Below are 20045 nucleotides of genomic sequence, written 5' to 3'. Positions count from 1 at the left end.
ACATATATTCAGAATTTTAAAAAAAAAGTGCTATCCAGTATAGACCACATGGCCATCGGGCCTGGATGGGGCAGGGGGAGCTTTGGCAAACGACCACCCGAGCAGAGGAGTCCTAGCTCCGGCCACAGATCAAGCCACCGGGGCCTTGAACCTGACCCCTCAGGACCATCACAGGCCAAGCTTGTCACACCGCATTCCCGCTGGCACTTTTGTTACCACGGGGGGAGTTCCTCTGTGTTGCAGGGGGCACATAGAAAGATAGTGTGGCCGCCCATCCAACAAACCCCCAAGCTCTCTCTCTCTCTCCCCCCGATTACCCGCGGCGCTCCCGGTGCTGACACTGGGGGGACGGAACCCGCAGCGGAGCGCCGCGTCTGAATGGCGGAGCACCGAGGAGGCCGAGGAGGGAGGCGGCGAGGCCTTTGTAGTCGGGGAGGAATGCGGAAATGTCCCCGCTCCGTGTCAAACCTCTCTGAAGGGGGTCAGGCCACATTCAGCCGGCGTGGGAAAGGCAGGCAGAGCCGGAGCTCACACACACAAACACACAGGCAGGCGCGGGGCTGCAGTTGCATATAAATATATATATATTTATATAGGGCCGATCCAGGGATATATGTACTGGAGAGAGAGGGAGAGAGTGGGGAAGAGAAAGAAAGAACAATTTCTGGTTGTTGGAGGGGCTGTATCACGCGTTTGCCTTTGTCCTGTGACCCCCTCCCCACCCAACACGCCTCATCCCCTTCCCCTACACACTAACTTGCAGTGAGAGTGTGTGTGTGTGTTAGTACAGCCCTCCACCACCACCACCACTACCGCCCTCCTCCCCTTGTGTGAGTGTATCTGCCGGGGCTGATGCCGTGTCTGAGGCATGGGGGGTTAAAGAGGAGGACTGCTTGCACCCGTCCCCCCCACCCCAAAAAAGAAAAAACTACCTGTGTGGCCCCCGCATGCACGCATGTGGAGGAAGGAGGACAGCGGACCGGGGATGTGTTTGATGCGGGGACAAGGTCTTATTATCCCCGAGACAACAACAGCGACGAGCGCCTCCTCAGCATTTTATTGGACATTTATTGACCACGTAAAAATAAGGTAAACACTGCGAGCGGTGGAGGTGTGTGTGTGTGGGGGGGTAATAGTGGCGGATGTGATGCCAAAATGTCTTTAAGGAGCCGCTTTGCAATTTAATATCATTTTAAAACTAGCGAAACGTGCTACTCCTTTGATTTGTCAGTATAACTTGAATTGGGCTGTGCGCAATTAAATTAATATAAATTAGAGGAAGCAGCCGAAGCTGATGAAAACACGTCTAAAACTCCCTCATGAAACCATTTCACGTATTTATAGCGATTTCCGGCACGAAATGCGTCTTTTCGGGCTATTTCACAATTTTCTTTAAAGGACTGTAGCTGTAGGAAGTTCAGACAATGCAATCAGTAGACAGCCACGTGCTCGCCAAAGTTTGTGTCGCCTCAAACATAAACTTTGATTAAGCTGGTGATCGGTTAGTAAAGTGACTTAACCAACCCTCAAGCCGAGTGCATGTGTCATGTATGTGCCTGTTCTCTTTTGAATCTGTGATTTAATTCCCCCCTTTTAACAGATTACGAATTGCAGCCTCGCATGAACATTACTTCAGCAACACTCCGCGTGGAGGAAACTTTATTTTTATTTTTTACAACAAGACAGTTTATTCAACTTAAAGGCGGATCAGTGAAGAGAGTGTGTAATTTGAATTATTTCACATTATTCTGTGTTTAAGGGGTTGGAGGACATGAGCCGCTGTGCGTAATAGAGGAGGAGGAGGAGTGGACGTTGGGACGCAACGCTGCCCTTGTGTTGATAGTCGGAATAAAACATGACAGTGCTGTTGTTGCCTACCTGGAGCACAGTTTGACCAATAACCTGACAAAGATGGTGACTTCCTCCATCTGTGTCTTCTCCCTGTCCTCTGCAGGCATGGCATGTGCCGACTCTTTCCTGTGAATATGCCTTCGTAAAGTTCTCTGGCTCGCCAACAGTCGCCGGGATTCCCCGCAATATTTTCAACAAGAGACGGAGGCAGAGAGACAGAGAGGAAAGGAGCAAAAAAATCAGCAAAAATGGACAAAGAGAGTATTGGCACTCGGTATGAGCCCGTGGCCGAGATCGGAGAAGGCGCTTATGGGAAAGTGTACAAGGCGAGGGACCTGAAGAACGGCGGACGATTTGTAGCCCTGAAAAGAGTTCGAGTCCAGACGGAGGAAGAGGGGATGCCTCTCTCCACCATCCGGGAGGTGGCGGTACTGAGGCAGCTGGAGGCCTTCGATCACCCCAATGTTGTCAGGTAAGATAGAGGGGAGAGGTGGGCAGTCCAGTGTGTGTGTCTGTGTGAAATTGTGTGTTTTGCTGTTTTTTTTTGTATGGTCTCTATGGTTATTATGGGGCCTCACAGGGCTGGACGATAATGGCTGCAAATTATATCAAGGCATTACTTACGAGTTGATAAGTATCACGATAAATGTCAGATTATTGTTTCTTTTAAGTTTAAAGATGGATGTTTTGCTCCTGAGTGAAGGTTTTGGTTTTAAACTCTTTATGAGCAGAGAGTGACACTTGATAAACAGCTCAACATTTTACAAATCAGAGTTAGAACAATTGTGTTATACCCCTTCACTCTTCTTGCTTTATGCATAAGCAGTATATCAATATTTATTGGCTGTTTGTTATATTAATATTGATGGAAATGCAATCATTTATGTTTTTTAATTGCCCCGGCTTGAGCCTCACATGTCCCACAGTAGACACACTCGGTTTTTGCAGCAGAAGTCCGCCTTTGACACTTTACTGCTGACAATATGAAAACATGTGTAGCACAACTAGCTGGGTGCTGTCACTGACAGTAGATGCATGCACACCTGTCAGATCCCAACTTTCACCTTTTTCCATTACTGGTTACCTCTCTATAGTTACTGGTTGAATCCAGTCACACTGATTGACTCATGTATGTATCTCTAAAACACTCAACTCCACTCAGTATTAAACATAAGGCTTTTCTCACAATCTCTTTTCTCACAATGACAGCTTCTGTCAGCGTGGGAAACGTGCAGTTTCCATTCAATGTTGACCTTCCTAATGATTTGACCTTCACCTTTCTGTAAGATCTTTATAACTAATATTATTTATAATTATAGACCTGATTATATTCAGTATTTGTACTTATTAGCTTTTTACTAAGCTTTTTACTTTTTTGGCTAAGGGAATTTGACCTAATTTGCTAATTTCAGAAAAGTTCAAGTGGACTTGGGCTGCAATTATGAATGATTTCATTGCGGATGAATCTGTTTCAATAATTGGTTATATTGTTCATAAAATGTCTATAACCCCTAATTTCTTAAAGCAATCGAATAGTTTGATTTGCTGACCAACTTTCACCGAATACGACTGAAATCGACAATTAATTACCTTTGAAAAGTGTCAGTCAATGATTATTTAAATATATATCATTTATATAATTGATTAAAATTGAATTATATATTAATACAGTTGTTGACAATTATTTTTTCAATGCTTAATCATTGATCAGCGGATCAACATATTGACAAATTGTTTCAGGTCCAAAGCAAATGCTGACTTCTTTATTTCAAATTGAAAGATCCAAGATCAACAATGAGATGGTCACCCTATTTAAATTCACTAATCACACGTCACAGATTCGATGCATTTTATATATGTGTGCCCACCAATCTTACACTGCCAAAGTGCCCACGAGCATGACGGCAACACTGTCTTTGCTCAGCTGCTGAAAGTTAGATTGGATTAACTGACTATATTTAAAGTAAAGTTACATACCCAGTTTGTATAGTTCCTGTCCTCACTGCTCGACGCAGAGAGGACATTTTCTTTCAGTTTTGTATTGAGAAGTTCACTGAGGTCAGTCAGATACTGCGTCATATGCCGGCTCTGGCCAAGGTCTGACCTTGGTTCTTGTTTTATTATGGGATATTGAGTGCTTTGGGATGGAAGGGGAAGTTCTAAGTGGACTTTCAGAAGCATGGCGAGTCCCCTTTTGCCTCTAACAATAATTCCCCAGCGTATAAATGAATAATGGAGGATAATGTTTATGGTTTTCTCCTAAAGGGATCACAATGGCTTTTGTTGTCACTGGAAGGCAAAGAGTGTACATTGAAGTTGTTTTAGGTTAGTTTTACGCAGTGGTTAAATTGAGCTTGTTTGCTACTTTGACATTACGAGAATGTGCAGTAGCATTTGTCGCGATAAATTGGTGTAAGAGTGCAAACTGTCGGGCTCATTGAACCATCAGAGGAACCCCACTATCCTCCGGTTTAGCCAGGAAGCATTGCCAAGCAGCTCAGGCCAGGAAGAGTGCATTGTGGGCTTTCTGTGTGACTCCAGGCAACCCCTGGATGTTTGTAATGCGGCTCATTATTCATTCCACATGTTCAGTGTCTGCTGAGAGCCCACATTGTAGCCCAACAATCGAGCGGTGAGGGGCGTTTAACCCCACAGCTTCAAGGCGAGGGCGCCGTCCTTGCTGTGACATCATGCACAAAGCTAATATCTTGAACGGATCGCCTCTCACACACTTTTCTGACTGTAGCATTTCCAAGTCTGCTGATTACAAGCGCGTTGGCACGGACACGTGATGTCTTGTTGGATGGGAATGAAAGGGTTTCCGGAGAGATTCAGTCAGCTCTTTCCATGCTTCAATTTAAAACAGATAATGTAGATTAGCCCGTTTGAATAATAGCAGCATGCATTGGAATTACTGATGTGGCATTGACTAGCATCATTCTCATTGTGAATTCACATTAGCAGCAACAATCATCTATTGTTCAATCTCTTCGGTGTCATTATTTTGTTAGCTTCTATCTTACTTAGCATAGTTAGCTAAGTAAAAAATATACTCAGTCATTATGCCGTGAAAGCACATTGGGATTACACATTGTCGATAAATACCTTGTAGGTGAAGTGTTGTTGAAGTGATGAGGGACAAAATCAGCCCATTTGTGTTATGTAAATTACGTATTTTAACAATACAAAGCATATCTACCGCTTTATTCACATGCTATAGAGGAAAAGTAATGTGATTACAGTAATATATCACTGGCACAACATGCATCAGTTGGAGATCCGTCCAGAATCCATTCATCTCCTCTGTTATCCCGACGAAAGATGCTGCCTTCACTTCGGTCCACTTCCTATAGAGCATCAGGAGTTGTCATGGCACCGGTTGAGGAATGTTACTTGTTGTTCCCAGCTCTTTGAAGACGACATACTGGATAGATTTTTTTTCCCGGCTTTTCACTAAAGCCTCACTTGGCAGGTCTGCTGACATAATCTGGATTCTTGGCCTTAGTTAGTTGCCCAGTGAAACACAACCAAAAACATTGGGGCTCGGTGCTCGATAGTCTTGAATCCTTAGAAGTTTAGCATTTAGCATGGATCTAGTTGACATTTAAAGAGTAACCTCAGAGAGCGATATCAGCACAACCTGCAGGAGATTGTTAATCTGGTTATTTTCCAGAGATTGCCTTTCACATATTAATATCGCAGTACATAAATTGACCATATGTAAATCATGCATTCATTATGGATAAAAACTCTAGAACATTCAGATGAGGGGTGGAGTCTGGGTAGAGAATACAGGAGGCAGGACATGACTTCTGCTGCCGAAATCAGTGTTTCTGTTTAAAGCTAAATCTAAACCCAGGCATTGATCCAATCACAAAAAGCTCTCGAATGGCGTCTCCTACATGTGTGACACCCCCTTATCATCCTGAGATCTTGTATCCTTTTTATTTTTTGCATTAGAAACATCAACACACCCACTCCCACGCACTGAATTTTCTGGAAATGTTCCTACTGTATTTTCACATGGGTTTACTTGGATCATTACACATTCGGCCATTCGCCAGCTTTGTGTTGAACACTGCTCAAGATTCTGACAAATATAACTCTTACTCTAAATGCTGACGTGGATTTTCCCTTTTCATAACTGAATTTAGATCTTAATCGAAGAAAAACGACAAATTCAGGTGTGTTTGCTTTATCTAGATCCTAGACCCTTATCTTAAGCGGACATTTTGACTCGTATCAGCAAGAAACTCGGGTGCAAACAGCAGCATTAACCATGGTTGTCATACCAGTTATTACTATTATACAGGTGATTAGTTACATTGTTTGACACGCCTATTTCTGTCTGAACCACTCCCTGGTTGCCAGATGCATAGATTATCGTGATGTGACACTGCGGCTGACTTTGATTTAAGTAGTGCATTGCTTATGTGCTCAGTATGTCTGAAAGGGTGTGTGTGTGTGTGTGTGTGTGTGTGTGTGTGTGTGTGTGTGTGTGTGTGTGTGTGTGTGTGTGTGTGTGTGTGTGTGTGTGTGTGTGTGTGTGTGTGTGTGTGTGTGTGTGTGTGTGTGTGTGTGTGTGTGTGTGTGTGTGTGTGTGTGTGTGAGAAAAAAGGTCCAGGCCACCAGTGAGGAGATGTGGTCCTGTCTTATGTTGTTGAAGCTTTAGCCCAATGGACAACTCTACCCTCTTGTTCCAGGTTGTTTGACGTGTGCACAGTCTCTCGAACTGACCGAGAAACCAAACTCACCCTGGTCTTTGAGCATGTGGATCAGGACCTGACCACCTACCTGGAGAAGGCCCCCGACCCTGGAGTACCACCTGAGACCATCAAGGTAATCCTTGTTTTCTACAACTACTGAAAAATGAATGTGGTGAATTATAAACTGGTGTCTTTGAATTGTTAGCAAGGCCGTTTTCAGACATGAAATTAGGTGTCTGAAAAATTGGGTTCAGACATTTCCAGGAGTTTGCCTTTCAAATATTAGAGACGCAGCAGCAGATTGCTTGGTCACAACAACAGGGAAATGCCCAGACATGATGTGGAAATTCCACTGCAAAAATCCCACATCAGCCCTTATCATCAAAGGTTGTAGAATCTCATCCTTACAAGTTGAAGACTTCGTCTGCATCCTCTACCTGTAAGGCTCCGCTCTTTCAACCCGAGATATTTGTATTCTTGCAGTTTCAAAATAAACCACTCACATGCTTGGGGGCTGGCACGATAAAGCCCCTTCAGAATAATGTCTGGACTTCTTTGCAAACTAATATTCCGACACACATTACAAAACATTTCAATTTCAAGTATTGCTCTGTTTCTATTTGAAATATGAGGAACGCTACTTGCTAAACCTCTCTGGAATGACTGTTGCATGTCTGTATGGTACAGAGTGAGCTTTCTTGGCCGGAGACGTGGAGGACAGAGTGCAGCTCCCTCTGACATCAGAGGTACCAGAGCGTTTGAAGGGCAGCACATGTGGCAGATGGGCTCCAAATTAAAGGCTCCTTCTCTATTTTCATTTTGAGCTCTCAGAGCTGCTCTACACTGTGTTACAGATGGAGACAGAGAAAGTGTGTGTGTGTGTGTGTGTGTGTGTGTGCGTGTGCGTGTGTGTGAGAAACTGGATTTAAAAACCAAGAGTGTATTTCACTGTCAATCCTCCTCGGTGTCAACCATTCTATTAAAGGTGCAACACCTTCTCACTCACCACTATCAGTTTCTCCAATTCATTAAAATACATCCACATAGGTTCCATTTACACCTTTGCCGAAAGCTCGGAAGTGGATGCGTCGCCAACTCCTTTCCTCCATAACCGTATTCTTTTATTTTAATCTTTCCCACACAAACCCCTTTTTAAAAATCTCTTTATCGCGTTTCACCCCAAAGGTCTGTCGACACACCGCGGACTTCACCGCAGGGGCATGCCTCTATTTTTGGACGGAGGGACCTCCGAGTTTAAAGTGTCATGTTTGAAACGGAGAAGTTGCTGAAGCTAGAGTAACCATCGGTTTCACCCCAGGCCTGGGTTTACGCTTGAAAGTTTTGTGTCAGACTGTAATGTTGGCAAGATGCTGTGCAAGCGTAGACGAGTCAGGTAGATCCCACCCGAGGCTTTCCCAGGGTTTTTCTCTTTTTTTTGCTGAAGTCGATACAGGACGTGGCATAGTGGTAGTTTCTGTGGGTCCCTGTGTAGTGGTGATCCTGATGTGTAGTAAGACCTCAAATATTTGACTTCTGCAGCAATACTGAACACTTTTTACCTAATGTGAACCTGGGACATTTTCTGGAGTTTCACATATGAAGAACGCAGCGGGAGGTTCTCCAGGTCAGACGCATTCCCAATAACGACATTTCCAGAACATTCAGATGACAAGTGGCACCTGTAGATTTTGCAGAATGCTGCACATGACGTATAAATACCCTGAGATATTTTTATTGTTCCATTTTTGTGTATGTAACAGCATCAACACACCCGCTGGCTTGCAATGAATTTTCTGCACATTTGCCTGCTGTAATTCTCACACAGGCTCACTCGTTTTCTGGAAGTTTCACAAGGGGCTGGCAGGAAAAGAACAGTGTATGTCCAGAACATCTGACATTTGCGTTCTCACATACAGGCTCTCTGGAAAATTTCAGAAAAATGTTCAGGCTTCAGTTGCTTGTCTGACAGCAGTGTTAATGTGACCAGATCTTCATCCAGGTCACAAATGTAAACACAAAATGCTTTAATAAAGCATAAATAGATATAATCTTCTCTTTATTGAATACTTACAGTGTGGCAAAAAACAAGTGAACCCTTTGATTAAATATCTGGTCAAAACCTCATTTGGCTGCAATAATCTTAAATCCCACTTTCTGTAGCTGTGGATCAGACCTGCACAATGTTCAGGATAAAGTTACTTCCTTCAGCTCAGCCTAACTTTTAGGCCGCCTAATGTGAAAGGTGTAAAAGAAAACTATTTAGGTAAAATAAAATACAATAAGTATTTATTCAACAAATATTTTAAATTATAGAAGGATCAAGCTATGTGTTGTTTGCTTCTTTTGTTTCGTGAAATGTTTAGTGAATAAATGAGGTCCTGTATGAAACTTTGATAAAGAAATATTTGTTCAGAAGCAGCCTTCTCCCTGATTTACATATGATCGGCTGATGAACAGAGCTGTTAACCAGGATTCGGTTTAGCCTTTAGCGCTGGGCCTGTAACCTCACTCAACGTTCTGTCAAATCGTCCTCAATTATAAACAGTTTGTCTGACAGTGTACTGATGAATATCTGCACTCTTTAAAATGACTGTTCACGTTCCCAGCTTTATGCAAATCAGCAGTTCTTCATTCAGAGCATTTTGACTTTGATGTTCACAAGAAGCACCTTCTGATGTGAGCCAGGCCTCCGTCTTATACGATGATGATTTCACTATGGATGAAAACAAAACTGCTATTTATGATTTGTTTATTCGAAAATCAAAACATATTTTAAGACAAATTTATACATGAGTGGAGATAATATATGTTTGGGTTTGGTAATGTTTTCATCACTGTTTGTCTGTCTTTTAGCAAGATTATGCAAAAACTACCAAACCGATGTTATTGAAACTTGTTGGAAGGATGGAGGAAGAACCTGTTAACCTTGGGAGATTATTTGATTAAGGGGGCGGATCCAGGAATAGTTTTTTTCACTTCCTTTAACATTGTTAGAGCGTGTTTTAAAATTTCTCAATAAATAATGAATGGACCTTGATGAAAAAGATTGGGTCAATAATGTCTCAAATTTTAAGTTTTTCTGATTTCTATTTGTTTTATATAACTTTCAACTGAATCTCTTTTGGAATTAGTGTGTCAAAAAATACATGTCAGCTTAAACTCTGTTAGATTAGTTTGAACCATTTCATATTTCTTTAGTTTTGAATTTGAAACCCTTTTTTAATTAATGGCAGTGTCTTAGGGATAAGCTGATTAATTGATTATTCCATCAGTAGGAAAATTAACCGACAATTGATTGGTTTAGCATTTTCCAATACAAATGAATGGTTCCCACAGTTGGTGATTAACCAGTAGATCAATACAGACTGAGGGATTAATGGAAAGAATCAATCATGATAGTTGCAGTCTTAATCCGTGGATCTTGCGTCCAAGATCCAACAGTTTTTGTGGTGGTCTGATTGAAGTGAACAAAAAAAAAAAGACGACAAAAGAGCTTGAGATAGAAGTTGAAACCATTGCCTCTTGCCTGGAGGGCTTACTTTTAAATGTTACAAAAATTAGTGGACATAACCCCCTCCCCCCCATAGCTCACACACACACAATTCTGACGTTGGGAGCGGACGTTTCTGACGCGGTCCAACAATGCAACAAGCACTTTGTTTGAAGCATGGTGACCCCTTAAGGCACACCTCCTTCCTTTTGCTTTCTCCTCACATCCATACAGCCGGGGTCTTGAGTGGACAAAAGGACAATGATGGAGTGACAAGATGGCCCAGGCGCCATCCCCTGTTATTTCTAGGACAGTGGATACTGCACAGTAACCCCCAGTGTAGCCCCCCTCTCTCCTCGATAACTTCATTTACCACCAGATGACCAATCCCTTTCCAACAATCCTGATATTGGCACACCTCTACCCATCAGATTAAGTGCTTACCTCTTCAGTGTTACTTTTGAATTCATCCACATTTAACCAAGAAGAACAGGCACATACTTTTTCTCAACGCCAATCTACCCCCAGCACCAGACACCCACCCCTGGTCCACCCCTGTTCACTCCAGCCCCCCCACCCTCTACCACCCATTCGGCCTTCCTCAGACTCGAGACCCACCACATGCTCATTGATGAAAGGGGCCCTCCTCCAGCAATCAAATGAGCTGGAAGGACATCAAGCGGCCGGGCTGCCCCAGCCTCGGTGCTCCTCGCCCGGCCCGGCGCTTGAGACTCGCCCACCCTCCTGCGCCGCCACCGTCCAAGCTTCCACTACTCCATTCTGAGGGCCCATAAAGGGGGAGGTTAATGAAGCATGGGGAGGGAATTACACTAACGCTAACCGGCAGATGTCCCATATTGTGCTTGGCTACAATAAACAATATGGCTGCCTCTGGTCCATTTGCATTAGAAAGGGAGGCGCACTGAGAAAGCCATGTTTTGACTGCATCTTGCGGAGGGCTGACTACTTTTTTCCCTGGACCTTTTTCCTTTTTTTTCAGGGTCAGATCTGTTGCCTTTTTGTGTGATTTGGTTTCCTCCTGGCCAAGTTGTTTATGGGGGGTTTCTTTTTGGTTGAAGTGTTGCCAGTTGAAGACAGTTGTGCATTGAGCAACTCATGTGAGTCTCGTTGGTGCTGGAACTTTTCTTCGGCTCCGAGTAGGATCTCTTTCACCCCCTTTTGGCATGTGGTTGTTAAACTTTGAGGCATCGTTCGACCAACTATTTTAACGTCTGCACTTAGTTTTTTCGACAGATTCACACTGCAGTTGAACACAGCTGGGATATTTCTCGTCACTCAGTTTTGTGGGTAATTGATCCAATGGAGAGCATGGCACCCGGGCCAAAGGGCCAAGATTGTTTGTGTGTTTGTCCAAGAGTCACACTTGTGAGATAATTGGTGTTTACTCGGAAATGCTGCTGAAAGGAAGCACGGTGAAATGGCTATTTAAAGCAGAAAGGAACTAAGGGGGGTGCTATTGTGTCAGACACACACACACAAAATAACCAACTACCCGCCGCTGTCCTATGGCCCTGTCTGTCTGCTGCCCTGCTCTCTAGGTCATGGCTGGATGGAGCCGTAGAAAGGAAGGTCTGTTTATGCATCCTGCCTGCTCCTGGTCAGAGGGCAGCCCCCCACACACACACACACTTGCACAGCCTGGGAAGCACACACACAAATGAAAATGTAGATGTAACGTTACATTAACACAAACCCAGGGGGGAGGGGGCCTTCACTCACATCACTCCCCAGCTCTGCAGTGCTGTGTTGGGGGCGCCCCGTCTCCACCGCTGCGGCCGGCACAGCAGCCTGCCCCGCGCCGTTTGCTAATGTTTTCTGCTTGACTGTGCAGACCCCTTTGACTCACTCACCAGCTGGTCGGCTAGTGAATAGAGCTGCGGGCTCGGGTCCATGTCACTTGTGAGGTCTTGGCGGAGGGTTTTGGGGTGTGTGTGTGTGTTTAAGAGAGAGTGTGTGTGTTTTGAAAGGGGGGGTGTATGGTGTAGAATGCACACCCGGCATCACAGCATTTTACTGCACCAACATTTCTCCTTTATCTACTTGTTGTTTCCTTTTCAAACGGACAAAATCACTTTTATAAATATCAATTCTTATCTGTTAACAAAAAAAATCGTCCCAAGACTTCGTAACTCTGCCAAAGACTCACCTGGTTAAGCTACTTCGCAATAACTTATTTGTTTACAGGTGCAGCGCCGGTTTGAGCGTTTCAGTTTGAAGAGAACATGTCGAAGCAGGTTGACATAGCTGGTTCCTGCTCCCACCAGTTTGTGTTGTCAGTGTGTCGTGGATGCAGCGCCTGTGGCCATCACTGAGGTCAGCGTATGGGCATAAAAAGAGAACCGGCGCCAATTAACTCAAGCAGGACAGCTGCCGGGGGAACAGAGACCCGAGCTCGCACAGAGCGGGGCCTCTCTCTGCCACTATCGTGTGTGTGTGTGTGTGTGTGTGTGTGTGTGTGTGTGTGTGTGTGTGTGTGTGTGTGTGTGTGTGTGTGTGTGTGTGTGTGTGTGTGTGTGTGTGTGTGTGTGTGTGTGTGTGTGTGTGTGTGTGTGTGTGTGTGAGAGTTATCAAACATCTGCCACAGTCAACAAAAAAAAGACACAGTTAACTCCCTCTCTATCTAAATGTCTCAGCCATTCTACTTAACTTCTCACTGCGGGTCCCTTTCAGGTCTTTTATCGCTGGTATGACACAGGAATTAATTCAAATGTTGTTCTAAAGGTGCAAGGTCGCAAAACCATCTGTCTTTTGCTTTTTCTCTGACAATAAAGGCCGAACATTTTAAGTAAATTCAATTCAACAGGTCAGATTTACTGGATTCAGAGCCATAAATAAAAATCTGCTCAAACTTTTTTCCACAAAATACTAACTTAAAACATCCTCACTCCATTTTGTCGTCTCACAGGATATGATGTACCAGCTGCTCCAGGGGTTGGACTTCCTGCACTCTCACCGCGTTGTCCACCGCGACCTGAAGCCCCAGAACATCCTGGTCACCAGCGGAGGACAGATCAAATTGGCCGACTTCGGCCTGGCGCGCATCTACAGCTTCCAGATGGCGCTCACCTCTGTGGTGAGTTATATCTTGTTCATATATCTAAAACACAGCAAGACTTATTTTCCTTGCACCAAACTCTGTCAGCCCACGGTATCACAGCAGATGTACAGAGGCGTAAAAGTGGGTCGCAGGATGTTTAAACTGGGTCGAAATATTTTTTTCCCGCTATATATGACATAATTTTCTTACTTGTTTGTGGTGATGTCACTTATCACTATATAGGCTTTAGATCATCTGTCTAGCTCTGCAATTTGCAGAGATGTCTTGGAAAATGTGTTTTTTTTCGGACCATATTTCTTTATTGATGTTGACCTTTTTAATCAGCTCAATCGTCTGGAGATACCATCCCAAATATTATTCCCACCAAGTCTAGTTAAAATCAGTCTATGCGTTTAGTCCTACACAAACACACAGAAACACACCGCCCTGAACCACCCTCCCATCTCCAGAGAGTTAGATAAAAAGCATCTAATGTGATATAGCGGGCACTTACAGGGCATCAGCGGGTAGCTGTGCGGCGCCGGGCCGAACGATAGGGTTTCTCTGTGTAAAGTGAGAGCTGAGGGCCCCCGCGGCCCGTCTCAGGAATCCCTCAGTGGTTGTTGCAGACAGGGACGGAACAGACGAGGAGAGACAGATCCCCCTCCCACCCTGGCGTCGGTACTTTGATGTCCAACTATTGAACTCTGGGCTCTGATGACCAGATAGTATAGAGAGGGACTGAAAGGAGTCTTTGGAGGAGCTTGAAATAAGGAGAAATGAGACTTTCACGATGAAGGTAGTAGCTCCATACCTTTTTTATAAGCCTTTATTTGCAGAGAGAGGTTTTCCTGCTCTGTTTCACACTTGCACAGAGAGACGCTTTGAGCTCCTTCACTGATCAGCCTGACCAAACAAGTCGTAATTTTATAATCATCCTTTGATGTTGGGCTTCCTCTTAATGTTCCATTACAGCTAGGGTCGGTAATCCTGGAAATTTGCAATCAGTTGCAAAGAATTTTTCACCCCTTCCGTCAAAGCTACACCCATATGAACACGTGTTGCCTGACAGCTGCTCGAAGCCGACATTTTTCGGTGACTCGCTCGCTAACTTGTCTCTGCTATGATTGGCCGTGTTACAGTCCTGCGAGGATTTCAACATATACAATTAAGTGTTTCCGAAACATGACCACAAATGCAATACACAGTGTCTAATATAGTTAATGTTACTCACTCAATCTTCAGATGAGGCATCAGAGAAAGTGGAGAGGATTTCATGTCAGGATTGGAGCTGGTGCCCATGCAGGTTATTCAGGAAACTCAGGAGAACATCAACCTGTGCAGCATCTTTCCAACGAAAGAAAGCTTCTCCTGTATCAGACCCGACACGCGGCTGTAGCAACAACTGACGAGCAGATGAGGCCATTTCATATTAACCGCAGCAGTCATCTATACTTTGTGAGTCACATAATAAGGAATTTTAATACTTGACATATGACATTCAAGATGGCAAATACACAAAAAAACACAACATAAAGAATTTTAAGACTTGACATTCTGGTTAAATGAAAGTCTCAATTAAAAACACAGATTTAGGTGCTGGGGACAACATGAAATTCAGCAGCAGTGAAAATCCAGTTGGCCAGTTGGCTGTTTTTTTCCTTCCACTTTAGTATTGGTTCCTCATACTGGATCACGTTGACTCATTGTCGTTTGCTGCGTATTTTGAACAAAACTAAAATGGGTTAGCTCATCTAGGAACATTATTTGCACCCGAGTTGCATCATGTATATTTTTATTGGCAACGGTGGCGAAGACGACAACTCCCATAATCCCACACTGCCTCAAGACTCAAATTAAGGTCTTTTGTTATTGTTTTGATGGCGTTGTTTTCACCCTAGTGGCTGAAGTCACATATTGTACAATCAAAGCAAGAATTTACTGACCAAGCTTGTTTATCTTGGCACACTAATAAAAATATTAGTTTATTATTCACATATTATGATTATAACATTGTTTCACACTCGAAATGAACAGAAAATGTCTAATAGTAGATCTCAGGAAGCCAAGTCAAACCTCACATCACAAGAAACATACATTTTATTCAGACATTAGTGTAGAGTGACTAATAAATGACAGTTTCTAATTGAATTTGATCACTGATAATGTAAAAATGGGTTGACTGTCTGAAGGGAATATTACAGCAGGTGCTTTCACTTTTAAGACAGGCGTTATAAGGAAGTACTGATAAAAATCTTACGATTGATTGATTGTCAGTTGGAAGTGGGCGAGTTTTAAACATTTATTTCAAGGGGTTTTTCTCCGTTTGAATAACGTGTGATTTTAGTCCAGATCCCAGTTTCTCAGTATTATTATCAAGGGTAATTTTTTATGATTAAGATTTGTATCTGCCCTGTTAATGTGAGTCATTCATCACTCGGATTGGGGATAATACACAGCTCCGTCTCAGAGGAAGTCGTACCTAACCCAACAGTTTGTAGAGTTACACAATATTCAGCACAAGTGTGGTTTCTACTTCGTTTATGACTCGACGGGGACACTTCGTCGAGAGAAGAATGCTTACCCGGGATTTCACCTTTTAGATATGAGTGACTGATATCAAGTCCTACACACTCGCACACAAAATCACCCAACATGTAAATCTTGCACACAAACTCACACACTTATTTCCTTCCTTGGTCATACAGATTGGGCCACAAAAAATAGATGGAGGGTGTGCGTGTGCGTGTGTGTTGCGTGTGTGTGTGTGTGTTTTCATGCATGCATGCAACGTGAGCACAGGATCTTTGGTTCCGGATGAATGTTCCTGTGTCTGGAATCCCCCTATCTCTCCAACACACACACACACACACACACACACACACACACACACACACACACACACACACACAACACACACACAACACACACACACAACAACAACACACACACACACACACACACACACACACACACACACACACACACACACACACACACACACACACACACACACACACACACACACACACACACACACACACACACACACACACACACACACACACACACACACACACACGGTCTCCATTCATCCATTCATTGTTTCCTCTTGCTAATAAAAGCAGATAATCTACACTGTATTCAGAGCACATACACACACACACACACTTTTTAAGAGGATCTTCCCCTTTGCCCAACAGCCCAGCAGTTACTTATTTAGTCACCTAAGGCCACCGTTACTGGCAGACAGATGGGCTTTTGGAGAAATGCTGTTGCTTAAGCGACTCTTCTCTCTCGCTTTCAAAGTGAATCATTTAGCACTTCTAGAATGACGAGACAGTCGGAGCGAGCATTTGCATGAAGTTGTCAGAAAGTGTACCCAGCTCCTCATCTCGTTTATTTTTCTTCTTGCGTAAAGTTGCACTCTCGTCCATTTCTGCTGATGACTGTCGAACTTCTCTTTTTGTGATGAATTAGCTTTCTCACATAGCAACGAGCTGGTGTGTTCATATGTCACTGACAAAAAATGTGGTCTGGGTGTGTGTATATATATGTATATGTATATGTATATATATATATATATGTATATGTATGTATATGTATATGTATGTATATGTATGTATATGTATATATATATATGTATATGTATATGTATGTATATGTATGTATATGTATATGTATATATATATATATATATGTATATGTATGTATATGTATATGTGTATATATATATATATATATGTATATATATATATATATATATATAAATAAAGAAACGTGTGGAGTCTGCGCATTGGTTGTGTTTCACTGATGGCTCTATCGAAATCGCTCACCTACCATGCTTTACATATTTCACCCTCCCAGGGCGAGAGAGAGAGGGAGAGACCACCCATTGGGTTGGTACAGGGGTCCAGATTAGGCGGCCCCTGCCAAGTCCCTCAGGGTTTGTTGCTTTGTTGATGGTTTTTTAATGACCCCAGTCTGGCCGACAGCTTCATTGTGCCGGCGTGAGTGACGGGCAGATGGGAGAAGCTCATGGGTTAACGTGACATACCAGAATAAGAGTGGAGAAGGATCTTTTCTCGGGCCGTCCCACCAAGGCCCCATTCCTGCAAAAGCACTTGAGGGAAAAAAACGTTTTCTTTTGATGTTGTTTGAATTATGAATAAATGCTACAGCAAATGTTTGTTCAAAATGCAACCCAGGAGTTTGCGGCATCAAAGAAATTCTTTTGTGTACAGTTAAAACATGACTTATTATTTAAATACTGCTGCAGAATTGGGTTTGATCACAAAGACCCTGATTTATTTTCAATTTAACGTTAGAATTAAATCTTCCATCATATAAATTGGACTCAGCTTAATCAAAGTCGAGGGATGAAAACAATACAATTTAAAAGTAGATCCTAACTGAAGATTGATTACGTGCTCGTAAGTTTGTGAGACTTAACTAAGATGTCGTCCCGAGAACTCAAGTTCATAAGCCCGCGGCTTCTGGCATTGCACCATGTCACATTAGTGCACTGCAAAGATATTATTCTGAACAATATGAAAATAAGAGTGATGGTTTCAAAGGGGCTGAACCTTCTTCAAGCTCCTCAGTGAAGGTTTATCTACAGACGTTTTCAGATTTGAACTCTGGAAAATGTCAGACGCTCTCACATCAGGATTATTTCTGGAGCATTCAGGAGGCAGGACTTGACGTATAGGTTCTGCTGTGGAAATCACGTTATTGTTTGCAGTACGTGGACGCCAGCGTCTCCCCTTATCGCCAAAGACTCTCAAATCTCATCGTCTTTCAAGTTGGGATTTTCTGGACATATTCCTGCTACAGTCTCACACTCTCACACGGAGGAGTAAAGTTTAGGTCAGGTGTCCGTTTCAAAACACACACGGATAATATCCAGTAACCTGACCCCGGTGGTTATTTCCATCTCCACCCTCCACACATTGGCAACCATTATAATTCGAGGATGACTGGACGGTCCCATGAAGCCCATTAGTTCCTACACTCATGCATGTCATGTGCATGGATTTGCCCGTCAAATTGGATTTAGAAAACCCAAGGGGAATGCCACCAGACTTATGTTAGTGACCTGTTGTTGTGTTTTACTAGTTTGGAACCAAAATAAACGGAGAGGTTGCCATAATTAGCAGGAGATGACGAGATCTATTTGAACTATTCATAAATTCATTGAATAAATAGTTGATGTTTTGCATCTGAGCTAAGTTAGTTAGTCATGGAGGGAAATCTTGTTTTCTTATATACATGTATGACCAACCGAACCAAAGACTATTATTATCACCATTATTATCTTTTTGACTAGTATTTCCTGATATAACCTCTACACTCACTGTCATAGTTTCCAGTAAGTTGGTGACATACAGAGGAGTTAAATTATCACCTGATCAACGGTATTTTCCTAATTCTACCCCCCCACATCCCCATTACTTAAAGCCCTCCCACCACGTTCACCAAAATAAGACACCCATATCTCAGACGACATTAAACAAATTGAAACCAGATTTCCTGCCCCGCGCTCCAGCAGCAGAGCAACAATACAAAGCTTTCAAGAGCAGCCGGACTTGATTCAGTCTGGATCGGTGTTCTCACTGTAGAGGTGTTTCCCATTTTTGGGGGGCTCATGTTTAAATACTAAGACCAGTGTTCTGGGCAAATAAATATTTGTGCTTTCTCACTTTTGGCGTATTTTGAAAATCTTACAATTAAGTGGCAATATTGCAGATAAGGGCAAACTGCATGCTTGTTAATGAAGGTTTTTGTCATCTGAAAAAAAGCTTCTTCCTGATGACTATGGATGAACTGGACAGTCGTGTCTGTGAATCTGCTCTTCTGCCAGACAATGTGTTTCTACTCTACCGGCCGAAAGAAGCAAAAGGAAGGAGGAAAGAAAGAAAGGCAGCAGTAGGGCGAGGGAGAGGGGGGAAACCCTTGCACTGCACGCAGGGGAGCACGTGCAGCGCTCTCTGGGAATGTTTAGATATCTCCTCAAATGGCTCCGCATGGGAAAAAAAGGGAAAAGTCATCCTCTATGCTTTGACTGCAGCCGGCTGGAGCAAAGGGGCTGGCCCCAAATTGACATGAGCAAACACACACACACACACACTAACAGGGATACACTGTACATAAGCACATTCAATCACATACATTGTTATAAATGTAAATGCGAATGCTCACATGCACAGAGCTGGACCTGTGTCTCCCAACACGCACGCACATGCACATGCACATGCACATGCACACGCTACAATACACTGTATTAATTGTTGATCGTCTCTTGGCAGTAGAAAAGGGTATACTGATCAGTGTGTGCATGTGCATTCCCCCTCTCTCTCTCTCTCTCTCTCTCTCTCTCTCTCTCTCTCTCTCTCTCTCTCTCTCTCTCTCTCTCTCACACATACACACACTGCATCTGGATATTAAGGCCTTGTCTGTACCAGCAACGGCAAGAGGAAGAGGAGGAAGAAAAAAAAAAGAGAAAAAATTACAGCATATATCAGGAATTTTCCAGCTAATGATGTGCGGATGTGGTAGCACTGGGGAGAGAGAGCCACTGACTGTGCTGTCTTTGTTTCGCTTGCCGAGGGCCCCATGCTGCATTCCAGTACGCTGTGCATACTTTGGCAACAGTTGTGGTGCCCCCTTTTTTTTGTTTTACTGTATACAGTTTGTGTGCTGCTCTTGCACTTTTCTTTCTGGCTCTGTAGCTCTGTCCCCCCTCTCCCTCTCTCTCTCAGTCTACCTTTCCCCCTCATTTCTCTCTCTCTCTCTCTCTCTCTCTCTCTCTCTCTCTCTCTCTCTCTCTCTCTTAAATCTTCTCTGTCCCTCTTTTCTCAACTTATGTCCTTTCTTGGCCCGGTGCAGCGGCATTGTTGCGCCTGTAAATTGTCCTTTTTGCGGAAAAAGAGGGGGAAAG

The 20045-nt window shown here is 43.4% G+C and overlaps 1 protein-coding gene across 3 annotated transcripts in view; it reads left to right on the top strand.

The window, feature by feature from the left end:
- Window positions 1-696: 696 nt before the first annotated feature.
- The window catches only part of cdk6 (cyclin-dependent kinase 6), a 37544-nt gene continuing 18195 nt past the window's right edge, over window positions 697-20045 (top strand). The window contains exons 1-4 of one of the 3 annotated variants that reach the window (XM_035182897.2): window positions 697-1089; window positions 1955-2323; window positions 6555-6690; window positions 12974-13141. In XM_035182897.2, coding sequence (XP_035038788.1) covers window positions 2100-2323; window positions 6555-6690; window positions 12974-13141 — 528 coding nt within the window. In that variant the 5' untranslated portion in view covers window positions 697-1089; window positions 1955-2099. Of the gene's footprint in view, window positions 1090-1759; window positions 2324-6554; window positions 6691-12973; window positions 13142-20045 lie in introns of all 3 variants that reach the window. The other 2 variants (XM_035182898.2, XM_035182896.2) reach the window with 2 other exon arrangements.

This window comes from Hippoglossus stenolepis, chromosome 17 (assembly GCF_022539355.2).
Source record: "Hippoglossus stenolepis isolate QCI-W04-F060 chromosome 17, HSTE1.2, whole genome shotgun sequence".
Classification (NCBI taxonomy): domain Eukaryota; kingdom Metazoa; phylum Chordata; class Actinopteri; order Pleuronectiformes; family Pleuronectidae; genus Hippoglossus; species Hippoglossus stenolepis.
The sequence above is the reverse complement of the archived record's forward strand: the minus strand, read 5'-3'. Positions and strand labels throughout refer to the sequence as shown.